Raw genomic sequence first — 22,812 nt, 5'->3', positions numbered from 1 at the left:
TTAAAGCTTTGTATTATAATATTTGTTTCTTTTGTTCTTCAGGAGGGTTTTCCAGTCATTAGTTCAGAAACACTTTCCAACACAGAAACCCAAAAGAGAGAAAAGTGCTGCAAACAAGAGGAAACGTAAGTCGTGTTATTCTACCAAACACTGGCTAGTCTTCAAGCCCCTCTGATCTGTGGGCTTTGGCATATTATAAATATTTCTGAAAGTATTTCTGTGTTTGCTGAAAACATGCTTTTGTAATGCTCTATTTTTAATGTTATGAAACGTTATGTAATGTTTTTTTCTGCAAAGACTTTGAAGGAATTCTTTTTAAATATCAATCCTTTAAAAATTATAGAATTTTTATTATCAAACGTATCTTAAACCGTTTTAAATCTTTATTTTTTTGTATCATTCATTGCTGGTAATGTCCAAACACACGTCCTATTCTTATGCCCCATATGGAGATGCAGACGTCTCCAAAACCCCTCAGGTGGACAAATCTAAACTTGTTTTTTTAAAACAAATATAAATATGCATATCATGAATAATACTAATAAACATAACACTATACTAATGCAGATTGTCATGAATAAACTGATTAAGCCCACGAGGTGAAGGCATAGACTGATTTCACGCAGCCGCCATTTTTAAAAGTGAAATCAAGGCTGCGGTGGGAAGAAATCCTGAAGTATCGTTGGGAGTAACATAGGAACGTTGTGTACTTGGCTGTATGTCTTATCAGCGAAGAGAAAGTGACACAAATTAATCGATTCACCGCCTTCTGAGTGACCCGAAGGTCCGTTCTGAATGAATGGTGAAAATAAAAAAGGATATCAGAGCTCATTTTCAGCTAAGTTAAGGGAAATGGCATTAGTTGGCTAACGTTTTCTTTCCCAAACACACGTTTTAGATGCTATTTATCAAACTCGAGTTAATGAACTGATTCTTTCACTATATTAGACTTGTCACGATACTGAATTAAAAGAAAAACCGTCAATTTCCCGTTAACATTTAAGGCACTGTTGATGGCTTTCTTGAAACAGCGCTGATTTACCATTGTGTTCACGTGCTCAACAGAAATGCTTGTGATTGGTCGAGAAGGTCATCAGTTCACCCTCTGCTGTTTACCGAGTACAAACACAGACGAGCGATCTGCTTGATGACTCGACTGATCTTCACAGCTGCTTCGCGCTCGCGTCTCCAGTCTCCGTGTATCTGTGTTTGCACTGCGTGAAGAATGGTAAACTGAGTGTAAACACAGATACACGGAGACTGGAGCGCGAAGCAGCTGTGAAGATCGAGTGCTCATCTGTGCTTAACGGCGCTTCAGTGTTAGCGGGAAGTAGACGGTTTTAAAATTTAAGTACCGAGGCAACACTATTATAGACAAACGAGGGTGTGCTACAGAGGACTGCAGTGTTTTATCACTCACCGGGTTACATAGACTGAAGCAGGAAAGCGTCCTCACTGTGTTTAACTGGTGCCATGAACTGAAGCCTAGGAGGACGCTTGAGCATATTACGCTTACAGAGATTGTGATGTTGTTTGATGCTAAATTTCTTTTAATTGTTTAAATTAATCTCACTGAATGATATTAAAGTGATGTTTACATAGGGCAACATTTTCTCTTTGTTTACTGAAGGAAAACCCAGAGGCCGGCCTTCAAAGTTTCCTAAGCAGCGTGTGGAAGTGGGCGGAGTTATTAAAATCAGCGATGACTCAGACTCTGACTCTGATGAGTTTGACAGCGAATCAAACTCCTCCCCCGAATCACTACAGGACAATGATGATGTGATTTTCGTCAACCACATAAATGGACCTGCTGGTAGGTGGATTTAACACACAATCACGCGTACTAACACAGTCTGTTAGTACTCACAGATCTGTTATTCGGGGTTCATACGGTCATTGGAAAACCTGTAAAAGTCGTGAAATTCTGACATGGAATTTTCCAGGCCTGGAAAAGTTTTTAAATAATTATCCTGTGCTCTCCTGTTCATTCAGGTATTGAAGCAGTGCAGCTTATTAGATGACTGCTCATTTTAGTCTAGACGCAGCGATTAATGTCTTTTTCCATACTCAATCTGGAAGTCATGCTGTGTGTGTTTCAGCTAAACTGGAGGAGTTGAAGCTGAGGCTGCTACATAAAATAGCGGAGCTGGGAAAAGAGTTGCCGCTGAACACTCTGGATGAGCTGATCGACCGATTCGGAGGACCAGAGAAAGTGTCAGAGGTGAGGAGGAAGAGTCACTGCTGTGCACTTTAACTATATATTTACAACACTATAAAATACATTCATTATATGTCTATGTTTATATAAATGCATGATGTAAATCTGTGGATTAATTTGCTTATTTAATTTGCTTATCATGATGTAAATCTGTGGATTAATTTGCTGATTTTTGGGAGTATAGGTTGTTTTTAATCACGTGGTTCTGGTGACGTGTGAAATTCAGATGGAGGGCAGGAAGTAAAGTGTAAAGACACAGTGTAAAGTCCATATTTTTACGATTTATACCATATTTCAAAGGAGATATAAATAGAAAATAACCACGTAAGTTGGGCATGATACATATCATGAAGAGGGCCGAGTTTAGTACTGAACTAAAATATATTTGCCTGTCATCGAGGCAGTAGATACTGTATAAGCTATTACGTTACATGAAAAATACTATAGTAAATACTATAGTCTTTGGAAGCATACTATATATAATTACTTGAATTAATCTCTAATTATATTGTTGCTGTGGAACAACGAGACTAGTAATAAACATTCAATAGGCTTCAGTTTCTATAATTATACCCCATTACACTGCACCAGTTTACACTAACGTTACAGTATTTACGTTAATTATGCTCATTAACAAAGAGTTGTACACATACACTTTACTATGTGCTTCAAAAACATGTTTATTGTAAATTACTATAGTTTTTCTCTATGCTGATATCTTCCAGACATCACGAAATAACAGATGAGCGCATACAAAAGCGTGAACGCATAGTCTACATTATTATTGATTTATTTTTGTAAGGGGGATAAAGTGCTTTTCAATAATACTCTTGTTTTGACGTAAGGGTTGCATTTCTTTTTTTGTTCAGTCGATGAACTTACCATCAACAAACATTCACCGCTGCTGCGCGTCGCGATGTTCACGTTTTGGTTGTTTATTCTGCCGAAACGCCAGTAAAGACTGGATTATTGCAAAACAAGATGGATATTTCATTACAGTGATTATATGGCTGGGTGCGTTATTATATTCTCCTGGATATTTTATAAGTGTGGTGGTGTTTGTATCTGATTTTATATAACACATGAACATATTTAAACACATAACTAGACCTGTAAATAATCTTTATTGGTGCTTTCAAACGAATTACCACGTTAAAAAAAACTTGTACACATGGATGTATTGAATAAATGTTTATTACATGCTGCCTTTTCTCCGTTTATCAGCCAGTTTCTTGAACTTTCCCACCTTTATGAGCAAAAGCTTTTGGAAGTCTATAAAAGCTGTTCGGCATTTCTTATTTTGGCCGATTTAAACAATTTATAAACAACACAAAACAAAAACATTTCGATTTTCTGATAGCGATTCCGATGTAGAAGAATCACTCCACCATCTGAATTTTGCGCTTCATCAATAACATCATGTGAAAACCTATATGTGGTGTTTAAGTTAAATATTTATTTAAGTTTAATATTTATTTATATATATTTAAACACATTTACATAATTAAATAGATAGCATGACTGTTTATTTCTTTAAAGAAATACTGCAATATGCTCAAATCATTTTTAAACACTTGGGCTGCGACCGAAACTGCTTATTACTCAGTAGGTACTGCAATTGAATTTAAATGTACTACTCTGCCGTTAGAAAAGTACGTTCTATACAGTATGAATGTGGAAAGTATGAATGGAATTCGGACGTACTACATCTGCCATTTTGTCATGGTCACATGACATACCTGCGTCGTTGCGTCGCTTTGCTCCCATTCATGAATTCACTTGCGGGGCATCATGGGATAGCGCAGCATTCAGGGAATGCGCACTCCAGAATCTCGCTGAAAGTTGTACGTCATCCAGGTACTTCTCGCATACTGATTTTCGAATTCTATGAATTCGGACATACTACTCGGCTCGCATACTAATTTTAGTGTACTGTGTAGTATAGAAGTATGCGGTTTCGGACGCAGCCTTTGTCTATAATTTGCATGACTGTTGTGCTCTTTTTAATCTGCAGTATGTTGGATTGACACCAAGTGGTTGAACCAGGTATTGCAGTGTAAATTTTAAATATTGGATAATCTTTTTTTCCACTCGACCTCACCAACGACAGCTTGACACACACAGATTGATGACACAAACAGAAGCAAACATGTTGATGATACAGCCTTATGCTACGTTCACACCAGACGCGGAAAAAGCGTCAAGCGTGAGTGATTTACATGTTAAGTCAATGCAAAGGCGCGAAGAGACATACTGCGGCACAAACATGTGATTCATGCGAATGAAGCAGAGCGAGTTGAGCGCTTTGCACGATTGACGCATTTGGCATGTTTCGCGCAAATTGCTCAAGTTGAAAAAATCTGAACTTCGGCGGACATTCGCACCGCGTTAACTAATCAGGAGCGTGATTATGACATAGCGCCTGTTGTTGGTATCCCTAGGGAAAATCATCCTGCTGACAACAGTTCATCAAACTGGGTTCGGCTCAGTCTGAAGCACTACTGAAAGCCTCCATCATCCAGGCACAGTTTCTGGAGGAGTTTATGAGCTCACAGGGCTGGTGCACCTCTGAAAGGATCTAGTGGACTCAGACATGACGCTGAACAAATCTATACTGTTTTTCAGCCTTCATAAAGCACATAAACACAGCTATTCTCTCAACAAAATCCATGTTAGCCATTTAGCATCGAAGCTAGAGTCATCGGGCAGACATAAGCCCTGCCCATCACACGAATCCGCTTCTGTTGTGAACTGAATTTGACGCGCAAATGAAGCAAGTCAACTCAAAATGTTCACGCGTCGTGCGAATAGCGTTATTTATCCGCGCTTGCCACGTCTGCTGTGAACAGATTACACTGTAATCTGCTTAGCTGATGTTTACATTTGTAATATTTGTATAATTTGCCTAGTAAAATTCATCTCATGTGGATATTTATTAAAACTCTGATTCTGCTTCTCATTTCGGAGGCTGCTGCTGTCCTCCAGAAGCTGCATTTTCAGACTGAATGAATGAAATGCACTGTTTTCCGCCAAGGCAACCCACGGTGCTAAAATATAATTGGCTCAACTGGCAGTGGGCCATACCTGTCAATATTGGGATGTGAAAATAAGGGATATAAAATATGTTCATCTGGAGCTGTTTCATTGTAAATAAACTGCTGAAACGGTCAGTAATACCTTTTTATTATTATTTACAAAGGATATAATAATTAGTATACGTTAGAAAAAGCTGCAAATAATTTAGCAAACAGTTCAGCTCATTAAAATTATTAGCTATTATAAAGAAATTGAATCAAGTTATCAAATCTCATTCATGTTTTCTTCACTGTATAAACCTTTTGTATACATTAACAGAGGTGTCAATTTAAAAATGCACAGATCTATAATGAAAGCCTTTGATTGCTTTCCTAGCTGTTTATGCTCATTTAAGACAAAATTTGTTGTGTTTAAAAGAAAACCCAACAAGATCGGCATGTCTAGATGTTGTTGTTATTATTATTCATTCATTCATTTTCTTTTAAGCTTAGTCCCTTTATTAATCTGGGGTCGCCACAGCGGAATTAACCGCCATTATTATTATTATTATTATTATTATTATTATTATTAGCATTATTATTATGATGACGACGTGTATATGTCTGTTCAAACACGCACCCAAAACCCAGTGTCCACTTGAGGTCCGCATCAAATCGCGTACGTACAGAATCCTCGTGGGAAACCATGATGGTGATTTATTTATCACTATTGAGCACATCAGCTGACAGTCGTGCATCGTTACATGAACTGACTGTTTTGAGGATTGCATAGGGGCAATGGTGCCTGTAATGAAAAGGAAATAAATCGCTCCGTTTTTGTTTATTTCAAAGTGTTTTCATGCCTAAATGAAATGAAAGCACAGAACAGATTCACATTTAAGAGCAAGTGGCGGCCCCTGGTGGTTCGGCGGTATGGGTTGCTTATAGGGGAGATCGGCTCTTCACAGAAAGATTAAAAAATACAGGAGAAATACGGGAAAATACCTTTACGGGATGACAGCAGGATAGAACTGTAAAATATAGGAGAATCCCAGGAGAAACGGGAGGGTTGACAGGTATGGCAGTGGGCTGGTTATAGAGGGCAAAACAAAGACATTTTAGCTCAAAACGCACATTTTCAATTGGGAATAACTGACTTTAACATTGTTTTTCAGATAAACATGTTCACTTGGCATGTTGTGGTGTTTTTATGCTTTAGAAGAGTCAAAAACTTACATGCAACTTACTTTAACACTGTAAATAACTCTGAATGCAGATATGTCATGGCACCCCCCCTTTTAAAATCCTACCTGTGTGTGCAGATGACTGGCCGTAAAGGACGTGTGGTGCGGCGTCCCGATGGCAGCGTTCGATACGAAAGCAGAGCAGAGCAAGGCCTGACCATCGACCACGTCAACGTCCGAGAGAAAGAGCGCTTCATGTCTGGAGAAAAGGTGCTCCTGTTGCATTCTGGGTATATGTAGGGTTCCCACATGGTCATGGAGTTTCAGTTTGACAAGTTCTGCTCCAGACATTAAAACTGTTTTTGATCCAAGTCATTGAATATCCAGGATTTTCGTTGGTCTCTTAAAATTTTTGTTTCCATACATCAAAATGTATTTTTTTAATAGTGTATTTTTATTATATTGAGCTGTTTCATGCCTAATGTTATGGTGGCACTCCATAAGGTTCATTTTCAATTGCTGTTCTCATAGTGGCTGTTAAAGTCATGTGAAATGATATTCAAGCTAAAATCATTTTAGTATTTTATTAATATTTTTATGTCATTCATATTAATTTATTAGTATATCATTAAACTCGGCATGAAATCAAAATGTACTTTTATTATTTTTATATATATGGAGTAGTGCTTGTTATAAACGATGTATCTGTGCACTCCGTTATTTTGGAAAAATTATTTGCCCTCATAAATTAATTAAATATTTTGACCTTCGAAAAGACTTTCTTTAGACCTTTAGGGCAGGGCTATCATTCCTTTGGGGTGAGGCTGTCAGTCCTTTTCAGCGGGTCTATCAGTGAGCATCTAGCTGTACAGGGCTGTCAGTCCTTTAGGGCGGGCCTATCAGTCCTTTGGGGCGAGGCTATCAGTCCTTTGCAGTGGGGCTATCAGTGTACATCCATCTGTGCGGGGCTGTCAGTCCTTTGGGGTGAGGCTATCATTCTTTTAGGTGGGGGATATCAGCCCTTTGGGGCGGGGCTATCAGTGCATGTCTAGCTGTGCAGGCTGTCAGTTCTTTAGGGCGGGGCTATCAGTCCTTTGGGGCGAGGCTATCAGTCCTTTGCAGTGGGGCTATCAGTGCCTGTCTATCTGTGCAGGGCTATCAGTCCTTTTGGGCGAGGCTATCATTCTTTTAGGTCTGGGATATCAGCCCTTTGGGGCGGTGGCTACTAGTGCACGTCTAGCTGTGCAGGGCTGTCAGTCCTTTAGGGTGGGCCTATCAGTCCTTTGGGGTGGGCTATCAGTGTACATCCATCTGTGCGGGGCTATCAGTTCTTTAGGGCGGGGCTATCAGTCCTTTGGGGCGAGGCTATCATTCTTTTAGGCTGGGGATATCAACCCTTTGGGGCGGGGCTATCAGTGCACGTCTATCTGTGCGGGGCTGTCAGTCCTTTAGGGCGAGGCTATCAGTCCTTTGGGGCGAGGCTATCAGTCCTTTGGGGCGAGGCTATCAGGTCTTTGCAGTGGGGCTATCAGTGTACGTCTATCTGTGCGGGGCCTATCAGTCCTTTGGGGCGAGGCTATCGTTCTTTTAGGCTGGGGATATCAGCCCTTTGGGGTGGGTCTGTCAGCGCACGTCTAGCTGTGCAGGGCTGTCAGTTCTTTAGGGCGGGGCTATCAGTCCTTTGGGGCGAGGCTATCAGGCCTTTGTAGTAGGGCTATCAGGTCTTTGCAGTGGGGCTATCAGTGTACGCCTATCAGTCCGTTAGGGCGGGGCTATCAGTCCTTTGGGATGGTTCTGTCAGTGCGGGGCGATCAGCTCTTTGGGGCGGGGCTATCAGTACACATCTGTCCTTTGTTTGTGAAAAAAAGGATAATCTTTACTTCGGTTTCATGGCGACTTTAATGTACAAGCACAACAGCTGTTTTTCCATTTAATAGATGTCATGGAAATTCTGCTTTAGCCAGTGAATTTGATATTTGGCTTAAAGTGGGAATCCTGTATTTGGAGATAACATGCAGCATCCATATGTTGTCTAATCTGAGGTGTTGTGTTTGATAGCTGATAGCCATCATCTCTGAAGCGGCCAGTTCAGGTATTTCTCTGCAAGCGGATAAACGTGTGCAGAACCGCAGGAGAAGGGTCCACATGACACTAGAGCTGCCGTGGAGTGCCGATCGTGCCATCCAGCAGTTCGGTGAGTGTGTGTGTTGTGTGTGTTTTAGATGGTATAGCAGTGGTGTTTGCTGATTCTGTGTGCTTTTATCAGGCCGAACGCATCGCTCAAATCAGGTTACGGCTCCAGAGTATATATTCCTTATCTCGGAGCTAGCAGGAGAACGACGCTTTGCCTCTATTGTGGCCAAGAGACTGGAGAGCCTGGTAAAGTTTTTTTATTTTATTTTATTTTTTTATTGTTTACCATTTTATTTGTTTTAGACTTATTTTATTTTATCATTTTTTTTATTTATTTATTTTATTATTTAGTTTAGTTTTTATTTGTTACCATTTATTTGTTTTATAATTATTATTTAGCTTATCTTTTTCTTTTATATTTTTTACCTTTTATTTTATTATTATTTAGTATTGTTTTATTTATTTTATTATTATTTAGTTTTTTTACAATTTATTTTTTATTTTATAGTTGTTTAGTTTGTTGTTGTTTTTTACCTTTTATTTTCTGATTTTATTTTCATTTTTTGGCAGTTACAGTAAATTATTTTCTTATTCACTAAACATAATTTAATATTTGCAAATTCCATTTTAATTAATTAATTAAAAATCTTTAGTCACTAAATTTGTGAATCAGCTCAGTTAAAAATATATTGCTATTTTAAGAATAGAGTACTATCATTTTCCCTCTCAGAAATTGTTCTATTTTAATAATACAAATGTTTTCTCAAAATCAGTGATACTGTAATGTATGCATAAAATATAAAAAATGAAATCGCTTTTAATATAATCCAATGAAACCATTTTTCCAGTATCAAGCTTTGTAGTTTAACTTAAAACATCAGTTTGCCACATGCACATTACTGCCTGTGGAAAAACCTGTACATTTCTGCATTTATTTTATTTGTTGTGTTTTAGGGAGCGCTGACCCACGGCGACAGACGAGCCACAGAATCCAGAGACCTGAGCCAATACAACTTTGAGAACAAAGTATGAAAATAGTACCAAAATATCAGGCGAATATCTGTCCTGCCATATAGCTTACTGCTTTTTACCAGTGTTATTGCAGTAATGCCAACTTAAAAGAACACATGCTTATAATATTTAATATTTTAATTTGGTTTTGTTTTCATTTGTTACTCTTCATTAGTTTTTGTTGTGTTAGGATTGCCTGTAGTATTTAGTCTAGTCTAGTTTTATGTAAAAATAACCAAAGAATGCTGCGTCTTTTAAAGTTTATGCTTTTTTTTTTTGTTTGTTTTTTCTTTCATTATTTATTATACTATGGGGCTGCTTGAACCTGATTGGCTGATGATCATTCTAGAGTGTGCCGTTATTTTCAGATAAACAATAAAGGTTTATAACCATATATGATGTTCTGTAAATAGTGAGTTAATTTTCATTCATGGATGAACTATCCCTTTAATGAGTGTTTGTTGACTGCATGCTTTATCTTTTGTCTGTATCAGTACGGCACCAAAGCTTTGGATAAGATCACTAAAGCCATCCTGGGACACATCGACAACAAAGTCCCTCCACCCAAGGGATACCCAGGAGGAGGAATCATGTTTTTCAGAGGTAAATAATTCACCCGTTCTGGTCATTATTAAAAAAGATATGATTTTAAAAAATAAATCAGATTGTGTACTAATTGTATTATTCTGTGTGTTTGTCAGATATGAAGAAAGGCATGATTGATGTGGGAATTTTCTGTAAGGAGCCACGGATGGGACTGAATACAGAGAAAGGTAAATCTGTATCATTAAATATAATATTTTGATTATGTTGCTGATTTACTGATCATCTTTGTGGTTTTTATGATTAATATGTCAACATTTCTGCTTGAGCTTACTTATTGCTGATAAATATTTGTATTTCTGAGGATACCTGTTATTAATATATGGTCTTGCATTATAAAATAGTATTTTTGATGCTGTGAGAGTGATGTTTATACCAGTATTATATTATATTATATTATATTATATTATATTATATTATATTATACAACATCCAAATTCAAAGTTTGTATTTATATAATAAATACATTTGTACTGTTTATATTTATGCATATATGAATACAGTAAATACACACACATACTGTACATGAAATACAAAACCATACAAAAGAAATGTTTGCACATATATATATATATATATATATATATATATATATATATATATATATATATATATATATATATATATATGTATTTATATGTATTTATATGTATTTATATGTATTTATATGTATTTATATATATATATATATATATATATATATATATATATATATATATATATATATATATATATATATATATATATATATATATATATATATACATATACATGTATATATGTATATATATATATATATATATATATATATATATATATATATATATATACATATACATGTATATATGTATATATATATATATATATATATGTATATGTATATATATATATATACACACACATATATATATATATATATATATATATATATATATATATATATATATATGTGTGTGTGTGTATATATATATATATATATATATGTGTGTGTGTGTATATATATATATATATACATATATATATATATACATATATACATGTGTATGTATGTGTGTGTATATATATATATATATATATATATATATATATATATATATATATACACATACATACACATACATACATATAATATATATACACATACATACATATAATATATATACATATACATACATATATACGTACATATACACACATATATATATATATATAGATATATGTGTATATGTGTATGTTGTACGGTTCTTTGTGAGGGAAGAAGAAGACAGGGTCGGCGTAAGGTAGTGACAAGGTTTCTTTATTTTTATTTCTTTTCGGGGATCAACAACACGCTCCTCTATGTGGTGGTTGTTGCTTCGCTCTCTCTCTCTCTCGACTGGTCTCTCTCGCTCCCTTAAGAAGGCGTCTCTCCGACCCAATCACTAGAGAAAGCAGGTGTTATTAATTATTTCTGATTGGGCTACTGACCAGCCGCCGGTGTCTCCATTCTCTCTCTCTCCCCCTTTCGGGTGTTCGGCCACGCTCTCTCCACCACAGTGTATATATATATATATAGATATATATAGATATATGTGTGTATATATCTATATATATCTATATATATATATATATATATATATATATATATATATATATATATATATATATATATATAGATATATATAGATATATATAGATATATATAGATATATATAGATATGTATACGTATGATTTGTATTATACATACATATTTATACATATAAATACAAACAAATATTTTATACAATATAGTGATGCATATACAGTGAGGTCAATAAGTATTTTATCACCCTGTGATTTTTCAAGATCCCTCCATGATTTATAAGTAGGAGATCTAGAATTTTCAGCATAGGTGCATTTCCACTGTGAGAGACAGAATCTAAAAAATGCGGATAATAAAAAATGCGGAAATCACATTGTAGGATTTTTTTTAACGATTTATTTGTAAATTACTGTGTCAGATAAGTGTTTTTAGTATTTGGTACAGAAGCCTTTGTTAACAATAACAGAGGTCAAACAGTTTTTATAGTTCATCACCAGGTTTGCACACACTGCAGGAGTGATTTTAGCCCACTCCTCCATACATAGCTTCTCTCGATCTGTCAAGTTTCGGGGCTGTCGCTGAGCAACACAAAGTTCCAGCTCCCTCCAAAGATTTTCTATTGGATTTAGGTCTGTAGACTGGCTAGGCCACTGCTTGGTTTTCCTGACTTTGTGCTTTGGGTCATTGTCATGTTGGAAGACCCAGCCACCACCCATCTTTAATGCTCTGACTGACGGAAGGAGGTTTTTGTCCAGTATCTCACAATACATGGCCCTATTCATCATCTCCTTAATACAGTGCAGTCATCCTGTCCCCTGTGCAGAAAAACACCCCCAGAGCATGATGCTTCCAACCCCATGCTTCACATGCTTTATGATGATTTTGGGTGGAGTAATATTATGATTGTGTTACAGGATTGAGTTATAGATAGTTACATCACAATGTTTGTTTTAAGTAAATGACACACAAAAATTGCATATATCAAATTGAAACTGCTGTGTCTGATTGGCTTTTCTCCTTTCGGTCTCCCAGACTGCACCCTCACCAAGTTTCTGAACCGTATTTTGGGTCTGGAGGTCCATCACCAGAACTTTCTGTTCCAGTACTTCACAGAAAACTTTGACTACCTGATCGAAAAGGACAAAAAGGAGGGAAAATACGACATGGGAATATTGGGTGAGGACTTTTATTTTGTTATTTTGTGGTTATTGTGCATAATTGTGCCATTATAAAACACATGTATTAAAATCGCTCCGAAGCTGTAGTGAAGTTGTATGAAACTGATGTTCTGTGTGTTCAGATCTTGCTCCTGGTAATGATGAGATTCATGAGGAAACACAGGAGAAGTTTCTGACTCCAGGAAACCCTCAGGAAGGCCAGGTCATCCTCTATAAGGTACACGGGAACTAGCCTTGCACAATATATCGTTTCAGCATTGATATTAAAATGAATGTTACAGTTGGTAGGTGCATGCTCGAGGGATGTCATACTTGTTGTTACGTTTGCCTCGTTGCGTGTGTTTGGAGCTGTATCTTGTAGATTCGCAATTTCATAACTAGCCAGCTAAACATATTGTAAACCATTTGGGCTCAAGAAATGATAAAGTGTGCTGCTTTACAGAGATTATTTGTTTAGTGATTTATAAAAGAAAGATTATATATTATTTTAGATTTAATTGAATTTCTGTAAATCAGTATTGTTAGATTCTACCGAATACAATAAAGCGCTGTTTATTTCGTTTTAATCTTTGTTCTGTTGTTTTCATCTGTGATTTAATTTGCTTATTGGGATTTTTTATGCAGATACACTTTATTTTTATGCACATTTTTTTGGGTTATTGCGTAAAAAAATGCTTAATGGAAATGCTTAGATCTGTATACGGTTTGACACCTGAGAAGGATAAATTTTATTCAATAAGAAAAAATGTGCATAAACTACGATGGAATTACTTTTTATCATAACAGATTTTTTGTTAGGGATGTCCAGATCTGATCACGTTAATGGAAATCAGGCCCGATCACACAGTTTCAAACTCGATCGGAATCGTACGTTACCTCCCGATCCGGACTCGAATATATATGTATATATACACATCTATAGTTATCAGGGTTTCCGTAGGGTCTTAAAGTCTAACATTTAAAAAATCTAAATTTTAGCCAATAAAAAGTCTTAAATTCACTGTAATAGGTCTTAATAATTTTTGCTCAGGTCTTATTTCTCCGATGTCCATGTAACGCTACATCTAATGCTCATTTAAATTCTTTTTTTGTTGTTGTTGCTTGGTTTTCGTGGTGTTTTAGTTCTTTATTTCACTAGTCCAATTGTAATTTAGGGTATTACAACTACAAATGAGACCAACATGCAATAGCCAATCAGTTTTTTGTTATTGAACTCAGTGCGTGCGGCGAATGTGACGTTATCATTGTGTTTGCAGAGATTCGCTTTGGGTGCGCGCGACATGATTTCGGCTGGCGTAGCTCACTTTTGGAGATTTTTGGATTTTGGCGGCGCCACATTTTATTTGAGTTGAATTTGAAGAGATTTTGTCTGAAACAGGTACGACTGAACAGACATCTTTATGATCCGTCCATGTGTAATCATAGGAAGAACCAGATGACCAATAATTCTTGGCTGGAAATTGCAACAGCAGTGGGAAAGAAGGAAAGTTTTTGTTTAAGGTTCAAAAACATGAGGAAAACATTTGTTAAAACAAAAAAGAGGCCATGCAAAAGTGGAAACCCAGGTGGTTTTATTATTACAGAATATATTTTTCCTCCATTTATTGGTTTTACGCTGATGTACAGTTTTGAATTGAAAACGATTTACAAGTTACAAACTAAAATTAACAAACAAATTCTGTCTTTGATAACTGGAAAGGAATATTTGAACCTATCAGTTTACAATATACGGATGCCCAATTTCTAGGCCTTATTGGTGATGATGGTCAGGAATGTTGAACCATTATTGGCTTTTCAGCTTATAAGTAGAGGACAGAAACTAGCCAGACAGTAAGGTGAATTGAGTGGGAAAAATAAAAAAAATAGTCAGTATTTTAAGTGAGTGTACTTTTTTACTTTTATTCTTGCCATAATAAAAATATAATTGTAGAGCAACACATGTTCTGTTGCCATTAATATTTAACTTTAATAGGAAAAACTGTCCGAGATATGAACAAACGCAAAGTTTGATTTAAAAAGTCTTGAATGGCTATAAAAATCTTTATAATCATTATAATAAATTATAAAAATAATAAAAAACAATTAGTTTAAAAATCTTCAATGATATTAATGATATGATCTAGTTCCAGAAACTTTCTACTTTTCTGTTTATCCATCCTATTTTACTGTCTGTTTCTATTGACCGCCCCCTGTCATTTAAAAGAATATCTCAGTGGCGAACTCGTCCGTTTCGTGAGGTGCGCAATGCGGCGCCAGGCAAAAGTATAAATCAGCCTTAAGATGTTTGTTTGTTTGTTTGATTATTTTTTTTCTGTAGTTCAATGGTGCATCCAACCTGTCTTTAGTACTGTTCAATTTGAATACATTTATTGTACCACTAATGTTTTGATATTGTGATAGGTCTTAAATGTAATACTTAATGGTCTTTAAAAAGTCTTAAGTCTTAAATTTGACATTATGATGTCTGCAGAAACCCTGGTTATACATCTGAAGTTCCTAAAAGCATATTACTGGCTTTGCAAAAACATTGGCACTTTTATTTTATTTTTTGGTTTACATGCCTGCTGGGTATTTTAAGTTGAGGTGCTATTTGTTTTTGTATAAAATTTTTTTATGTTTACTGCTGCACTAAAGTCCAAAAGTGAAGAATTTATTTTATTTATTACTTGATTGTTCAAGCTAGCTCACAGAAATGCTCTGTTTGTTAATGTTAAAATAAGGTGAATTAAACGAAAAATAAGGGTAACACTTTATTTTGATGGTTCATTTGAGTATTAGTAGACTGTCTGCTTAAAATCGGTTGATGTCAACAGACATTTAACCGACTATAAGAAACTTTGCAAGCACATGTCAACTTACACTAACCCTAACCTAACAGTCTGCTTAATTATTAGGCATATTGGGATGTAGATGCAATGTATCTTGTAACAATGTAATGGACCATCAAAATAAAGTGTGACAAGGAACATCCTGGATCTGTTTCTTTGCTCTTCTTTATTCTTTTTGTATGAATTATAGAAGTATCGGGTTTCGCTATCGGTAGATACTCAAAATCAAATGACTTGGACTCGGACTTGAGGGCAAAAAAAACAGATTGGGACATCCCTAGTTTCTGTTCATTTATAAAACTTTTATTGGGAAAACTCTACTATATACAGTCACTTCTTATCACTCAGACAACATCTCGAAATCTGTGCTCTTGTAGTTTTATTAACCTTTGTATACCTAAAGTTCGCACTTCATTTGGTTGCTACTCTTTTTAGTTTTCCACCGCTGATGACTGGAATCATCTGACGCAGATCTTAAAGCTCAATACTTATATCCCGTTATCATCCTTCAAATGTTCAATCCAGTTAACGGAACAAGATCCTGTGCTTGTTTTCAGTTTTTCTTTTGTTTAAATGTTATTATCTGCATTTGTGTTATTGTATGCTGTCTTTGCTGCTTTGCATCTGTTTTTTTTTTATGTTGCCTCTTGGCCTGGTCGTCATTGTAAATGAGAAGTGGTTCTCAATTGACTTACCTGCTTAAATAAAGATACTTTTTTACCACATCAATTTCTGCATGTACATTAAAAGTCATGTGATTTTGTTAAGAAATCATGTCATGACAAAAAATGTATGTGATATGATGCATTAATGGACTTTGCAGCACATGTTTCCAGCACATTGTAAAAGATCTGAAATGTTGTTTTGCTCATTTCTAAATCCCCTCAGCCGTCTGCTTTATTTGCAAACGTTTAATGCCATATTACAGTTCAGACGCAAACATAGTAACCTGACATTGTGTTGTGGCTATTTCCAGATCAGTGTGGATCGTGGGATGCCCTGGAAAGAGGCCTGCAGTAAAGCTGAGAAACTCACTGGAGATTACGAAGGCTTTTACCTCTCTAACAAGGTTTACACACATCAACACAATAATACATGTTTATCATTCATTCATTTTCCTTTGGCTTAGTCTCTTATTTATCAGGTGTCGCCAAAGCGGAATGAGCCGCCAACTATTCCAGCATATGTTTTACTGGCACTGGGGAACACCCATATACACACTCACATTCACACACACACACACACACACACACACACACACACACACACACACACACATACATTACAGCCAATTTAGTTTATTCAATTCCCCTACAGCACATGTGTTTGGACTGTGGGGGAAATTGGAGCACTCGAAACCCACGCCAACATGGGGAGAACATGCAAACTCCACACAGAAATGACAACAGCATACATGTGTATGCAATCATCTTCGTGAGTGTTTTAATTTGACGTGTATGTTTTTTCAGCTGCGTGGGAGTCAGCCGTGCGTCCTGCTTGCTGAACAGGGTCGTGGTCGAAACCTGATCCTCTACAAACCCAACATTGGCAAACAGGCTCATCCTGAGAACCTGGACAACCTCCTCCTCAGATACTACAAGGTACAACATGCAAATCCCAGCAGATACTACTTTCAGTTTCTTTACTGTTTTTATATCAAGCTTATGATGGTATCAAATGGAAGCTTTTATCTCAGTATATGGCATGGTCACGGCATTGAGCTGCAAGAGATGTTACTACAAAATATATTTACAGCTTTATTGTATATTCATGTTCAGAGGAGTGTTGGATTAGTTACTTCAAAAAAGTTACTCAACTCTTTCCCTGAGAACGGCCGATATCAAACCCCATCTACCCAAACATACACATGGTTTCCGCTACGTTCATTCTTCCATAGCAGGATGCCACGCCAAGATTCATCCCGCCACGGCTACATTACAGCTTCTCATTCAAAACATTCAGTTTTTAATAGCGGGTGATAATCGCACCAAAACGTATTCAAAGTTAAGTGAATTATAACAGCGCGGACTTTTCTGTAACCGTAGTAGTGCTGTGCGTCATTTGTTTAACCCTTTATGGTTATGTGCTGACTGACTGACTGGCTGACTGTGACAGGTGCGTGAGGCTAGCAAACACGATGTATAGCCGTTTCACTTTATTTCAGGACGCATTAATACCGGAGGCATTCATAAACATTTCTAGCAAATCTAATATATGTTGGAGACATACTCGTTACATAAACGCACTAAATCGCACCTCAGCAGCGTTTATTTGAGAGCGCACAAGAAGATCTGCGCGCTCTTAAAGCGGCTTATATTTGAGGGGGAGGCAAGAAGTTTTGTGCACGAGCAGAAAAAAATCAACACGCAAGCAAAGAGATCGGCATGCTCGTAGGCTATTACATACATGCGATCTCGACTTCTTATACTGCGCTCACGACATTTGTCATTGAAATAATGCCACAAGTAGTTGGTAGATCTGTGTAAAAAAGGCCTGCCGCCACAGCTGGAAAAAAATCCTAGAGGAAACACTGATACAGTTAATTTCCTATAAATATAATCATTCCTTGGCGTTTGGTTGGGTTTAGAATAGGAAAGAAAAGACTAACAAAACTTCCACATCACATTGAATGTAATCTTTAACAAGTTTAAGTTTACCTTATATTTTTGTGAAGGAAACGTATATACTTTGTATGTGTGTAATGAAAAAGTGTGCAAGCTTTGCGATATACTTTTTCCTTGTTAACACCATTATGTTGCTTAGTTACGTCCCCTGTCAATCATCTTGACACATCCACATTTCTTTCATATTGAATTTCCTACCTTATTGGAGAAGCAGCAGCATGATATCTACCAATGTACCAATCACGAGTCTCTCATGCAGAGAAATCTCCTCAGGTCTTTTGATAATTCTGCATTCAGACGTTAATGTCCAAACACGTCTTTATAGAAGTTCAGTATTGTTGTAGCAGATGAAATATAACACGGAAAACGCTATTTAAATGTTGTCCAGTTGGCTAGATATTGATTAACAGTCATTCAAACAACTTTACCAAAGCCTCTCTACTTGACGGTAGGTCTCATGCATCCACCATCTTTGTAGTTTACTTAAACTTTTTACCCAAATTTGTAGTTCTAATCAAATTCACATCCAACGCAATGTCTTGTGGGTAATATTAACGGTTAGAGTATGGATTGGTTCCACACTTCAAATTTTTGCCGGAAATAGTAGACCATCAGGAAACCTTTGGCATACTCTTTTAACATACAGTGGTTTTGGACATGCTAATTCAATCTTCGAATACTATTTAGGATGGATAGCATGCGAATTGGGACGCAGCATCTGTCTATTTGTCACCCAAATAGGCAGAACCCAATAAAATACACACTCGCAAAGATTTCACCTACGCAAGCAGTTTTTAACAGGGATAATTTTTTTTGCAAATTCGGCACTATAAAATTATATTTTACAATTGGTCTTAGGGTGCTTTCACATCTGTAGTTCGCTTCATTTGGTCCGGACCAAGGGCAATAAATGATACATTGTTGCATTTTCTGCCGCCTTTGGGTCGTTTTCACACCACACTGCTGGCTTTGATCCGAACCAGATGAAAAGAACCCAAATGCAGTCATCTGACAAAATCCACATCTCTCATTAGCCAGATGTTGTTTAACATATTTTCTAAACTGCTTATCGATTGGTCAGAGTTCACGTGCGGGAAAATGCCAATGGAACTCCCACAAGTAAACTAACCAGCAAACACAAAAAGGCACTTTTTACCATGGAGCTACGACTGGCTGATTGTATCCCTGCTCATAATATACTATATAGTTTATATACATCACTTTAGACAAACTATACTTTTTATTCTTCGCATCTAACCTGTCTTCCATACTGTTCAATTTTCTTTGTGTATGTGTGTTTTTGATATTATATAGGTCTTAAATTTAATACTTGATGGTCCTAAAAAGGTCTTGAAAAGTCTTAAATTTGACATTATGATATCTGCAGAAACCTTATATTCCTGAGCTGATACACTCAGGTCTCTCAGGTCAGCTGATCAGCTTCTGATTGTGCCAAAACCGAAGCGTAAGCTTAGAGAGGATCATGCTTTTGCTGTGGTGGGTCCTAGACTTTGGAATGATTTGCCACTGCCCATTACACAGGCCTCTTCCCTCATTCTCATTTAAGTCCGCTCTTTAAACCCATTTGTTTTGTTGGCATTTGACACCTGATCTTAATACCAGGTTATTTTAATTTATGTACCCTTTTAGGTAGTTTAGCTATATTTTATCATGTATTTTATATATTACTATGCTTATTTTTTGTTGTATGTTTTCTGTACAGCATTTTAGCTCACTTCTGTGTTTAAAGTGCTCTATAAATAAAGTTTGACCTGACTTGACTTGGTCTTAAATATTACTCTTATTAAAGCTGCTGATACCCTGTAAATACTCTGGTGAGAAACAAATCTAATGTCTTTGTTTTTCATTGAAGGTGTTGCCTGAGGATGCAAAGGATGTCTGGGAAAGCCAGTTTGACTTTTCCTTCACTAACTGTAGCCACGCCAACTGGTGAGTGACATTACATGCTGTGTGTTTGACCCTTATTTTAGGCCTTAATATTTTTGGTTTGTTCTTTATAGTATATTGTAGTATATACATTGTTTTGTTTTTTATTGTAATTGGGTGATCTATAATGTAGCTCTGTAAAGTGATCGATTAAATGTTTGCCCAAAGGTGCGGATTCTTGTGCCATTGCTTAGCTAAAGAATGGATGTGATAAAGTAGGATGAATTATATATATATATATATATATATATATATATATATATATATATATATATATATATATATATATACATACATACATAGTATATACATACATAAGTATAAGTAATAAGTATAAGTAAGCCAGCACTGAATACCTATATTACCTTTTATTTTGTCCAGAATTTAAATAGATATTGAAATGGATTTTGGACAGTGTTTTATTATAAATTTTTTATATTTATTTATTTTCTGTAATATAGCTGTGATAATGAACAGTAATTCTGTTAAAAAAAATAAAAAAACATTTATTTTCGAACAGAAATCTCATAACTAAAAATTCTTTAACAACAAATACATTTCAGCATGGTCAAAAATGGAGAGGGATGAAGCACACGCATATTATTTTTCCACCCAATTATCACACACATCATTCGTCTATTACTCAAACTTATTTCTTCTTTTACTTATCTCTTTTTACATGAGACATATGAGCTCTGCATGAGACACATTTTATCCTTTTGGCATCTTTCACATATTGTATGTTTGATTCCATTTGTGCATTTACATTTTATAACGTAGACCCAAAAATACATAGTACTGCAAACAGCCATGAATTTTAATTTCATTATACCTTTCTCATTTTATCCTTTTTCAATCACCTCTATTCATCATTATATTCCTTCAATAATATATATTTAAACAACTTTATAAATTGATTAATATCCTGACATTGTTTGTGAATCTGTTCTAGACTGTTCTATAATTTCACACCACATACAGACAAACACAAACTTTTTAACGTCATTGTTTTCAACCTCCTAAAATTGTGTTGTTCTCTCAGATTATATCCCCCTTTTCTTTCTTCAAAAAACTTTTGTATGTATTTCGGAAGTAATTTATTCCTAGTTTTAAACATAAATCCTACTAATATAATATTAATTTTTTGAATGTGTGTGTGTATATATATATATATATATATATAGATAGATAGATATATAGATATAGATAGATAGATAGATAGATAGATAGATAGATAGATAGATAGATAGATAGATAGATAGATAGATAGATAGATATATAAATACAAATACAAATTTATATATTTATTTTTATATTTCTTAAAATTTTTTAACATTATAACATTTCTACTTTTTTTTTTTTTGTATTCGCCCAAGAAAGCCAAACATTCTCAATCGATTGACTAGTGGAAAATCTTGTCTCGCTCTGCACATGTCGTGCTACTGGTTTTGTTTGCAAGAGCAGTCAACACTCACACAGACAATCTTATGTCTTCTGCAGACCCACAGAGATATGCCTTTTGTGCCAAAATGTGTCTGACCGTAGTTTCTGAATCTTCTAAAATGTCCAGAATTTGGGTTTTACTTTCGCTTTCTAAAGTTGCCGTTACTTGTATGAATTTTCGCATGACCTTTTTGCAGCTGACTGCACGCACACAGCTGCGAGAGAAACATTAAATGATTAATCATTTAATAAACGACTCAGATAATCTTTACTAGATACTTGGAGGGAACAAAATATACTGTCTGCAAAATATTTGTACGCCATTAGAAATTGCTAATCAACTAAGTTGCCTTATTTAAATAGTCTACACTTTTTAGTAATTGTAATAATTTTTAGCAATAATGTCTATTTTTATTCATTTGTTTTGTTATTTATTCTTAATTTGCTGTATATTGTATTAATTTAAAGATGTTAATATAATGCATACTTTATACATATCTAAAATGCTTTGGCAGAACTGTATGCCATGCCAATAAACAACTTTAGAGAGAGAGAGAGCAGCCTTTACCTGTCAGTGAGTGCACATTAGTGATGCGCGGATGGCGGTTATATCCGCGGGCGCTGGGGATAATACGCAGGTCAGGTAATAAAAAAAATACATTATGATTAATTGCGGGTCGATTGCGGGTGGATGTTGCGGGACATGGCAGTGGACCAGCAACAAAGCAGAGAGTGGGCTTTGCAGAATGGGAAGATGAGACACCCAAAATAATGGATGAAGTGCAAGAGTAGCCCACTGTTCAAAGTTTCAGTTAGAGGAGTCATCAGAGGAAAATCTGCTATCGTTCTGGGTGAAACAAGATCGCATATTTCCATGACTGCAGCGCCTTACGAGGAGAATCTTGTTCATTCCTACAACACGCGGTGTGAGCGAACGCTCAATTCAGTGCAGATGGCCGCATTTTGGAGGCGAGGCAGAATCGTCTGAATCCAGGCACAGTAGATGCTGTTCTGTTTTTGCACAGTGCGAAAAAAAAGGCCAAGTAAACATAACAGCTGCCGTTTAG

The 22,812-nt window shown here is 35.9% G+C and overlaps 1 protein-coding gene across 1 annotated transcript in view; it reads left to right on the top strand.

The window, feature by feature from the left end:
- sbno2a (strawberry notch homolog 2a) overlaps positions 1 to 22,812 on the top strand; it is a 101,864-nt gene that overhangs the window by 72,731 nt on the left and 6,321 nt on the right. Inside the window, 14 exon segments of the mRNA XM_056446285.1 lie at positions 43 to 125; positions 1,631 to 1,813; positions 2,100 to 2,221; positions 6,555 to 6,686; positions 8,475 to 8,610; positions 8,683 to 8,795; positions 9,504 to 9,575; positions 10,055 to 10,163; positions 10,262 to 10,333; positions 12,758 to 12,901; positions 13,026 to 13,120; positions 16,708 to 16,800; positions 17,201 to 17,332; positions 20,229 to 20,305. Coding sequence (XP_056302260.1) covers positions 43 to 125; positions 1,631 to 1,813; positions 2,100 to 2,221; positions 6,555 to 6,686; positions 8,475 to 8,610; positions 8,683 to 8,795; positions 9,504 to 9,575; positions 10,055 to 10,163; positions 10,262 to 10,333; positions 12,758 to 12,901; positions 13,026 to 13,120; positions 16,708 to 16,800; positions 17,201 to 17,332; positions 20,229 to 20,305 — 1,563 coding nt within the window.

This window comes from Danio aesculapii, chromosome 2 (genome assembly GCF_903798145.1).
Source record: "Danio aesculapii chromosome 2, fDanAes4.1, whole genome shotgun sequence".
In the NCBI taxonomy this organism is placed as follows: Eukaryota; Metazoa; Chordata; class Actinopteri; order Cypriniformes; family Danionidae; genus Danio; species Danio aesculapii.
Note: the sequence above shows the minus strand (reverse complement) of the source record. Positions and strands in the feature narration are given on the sequence as shown.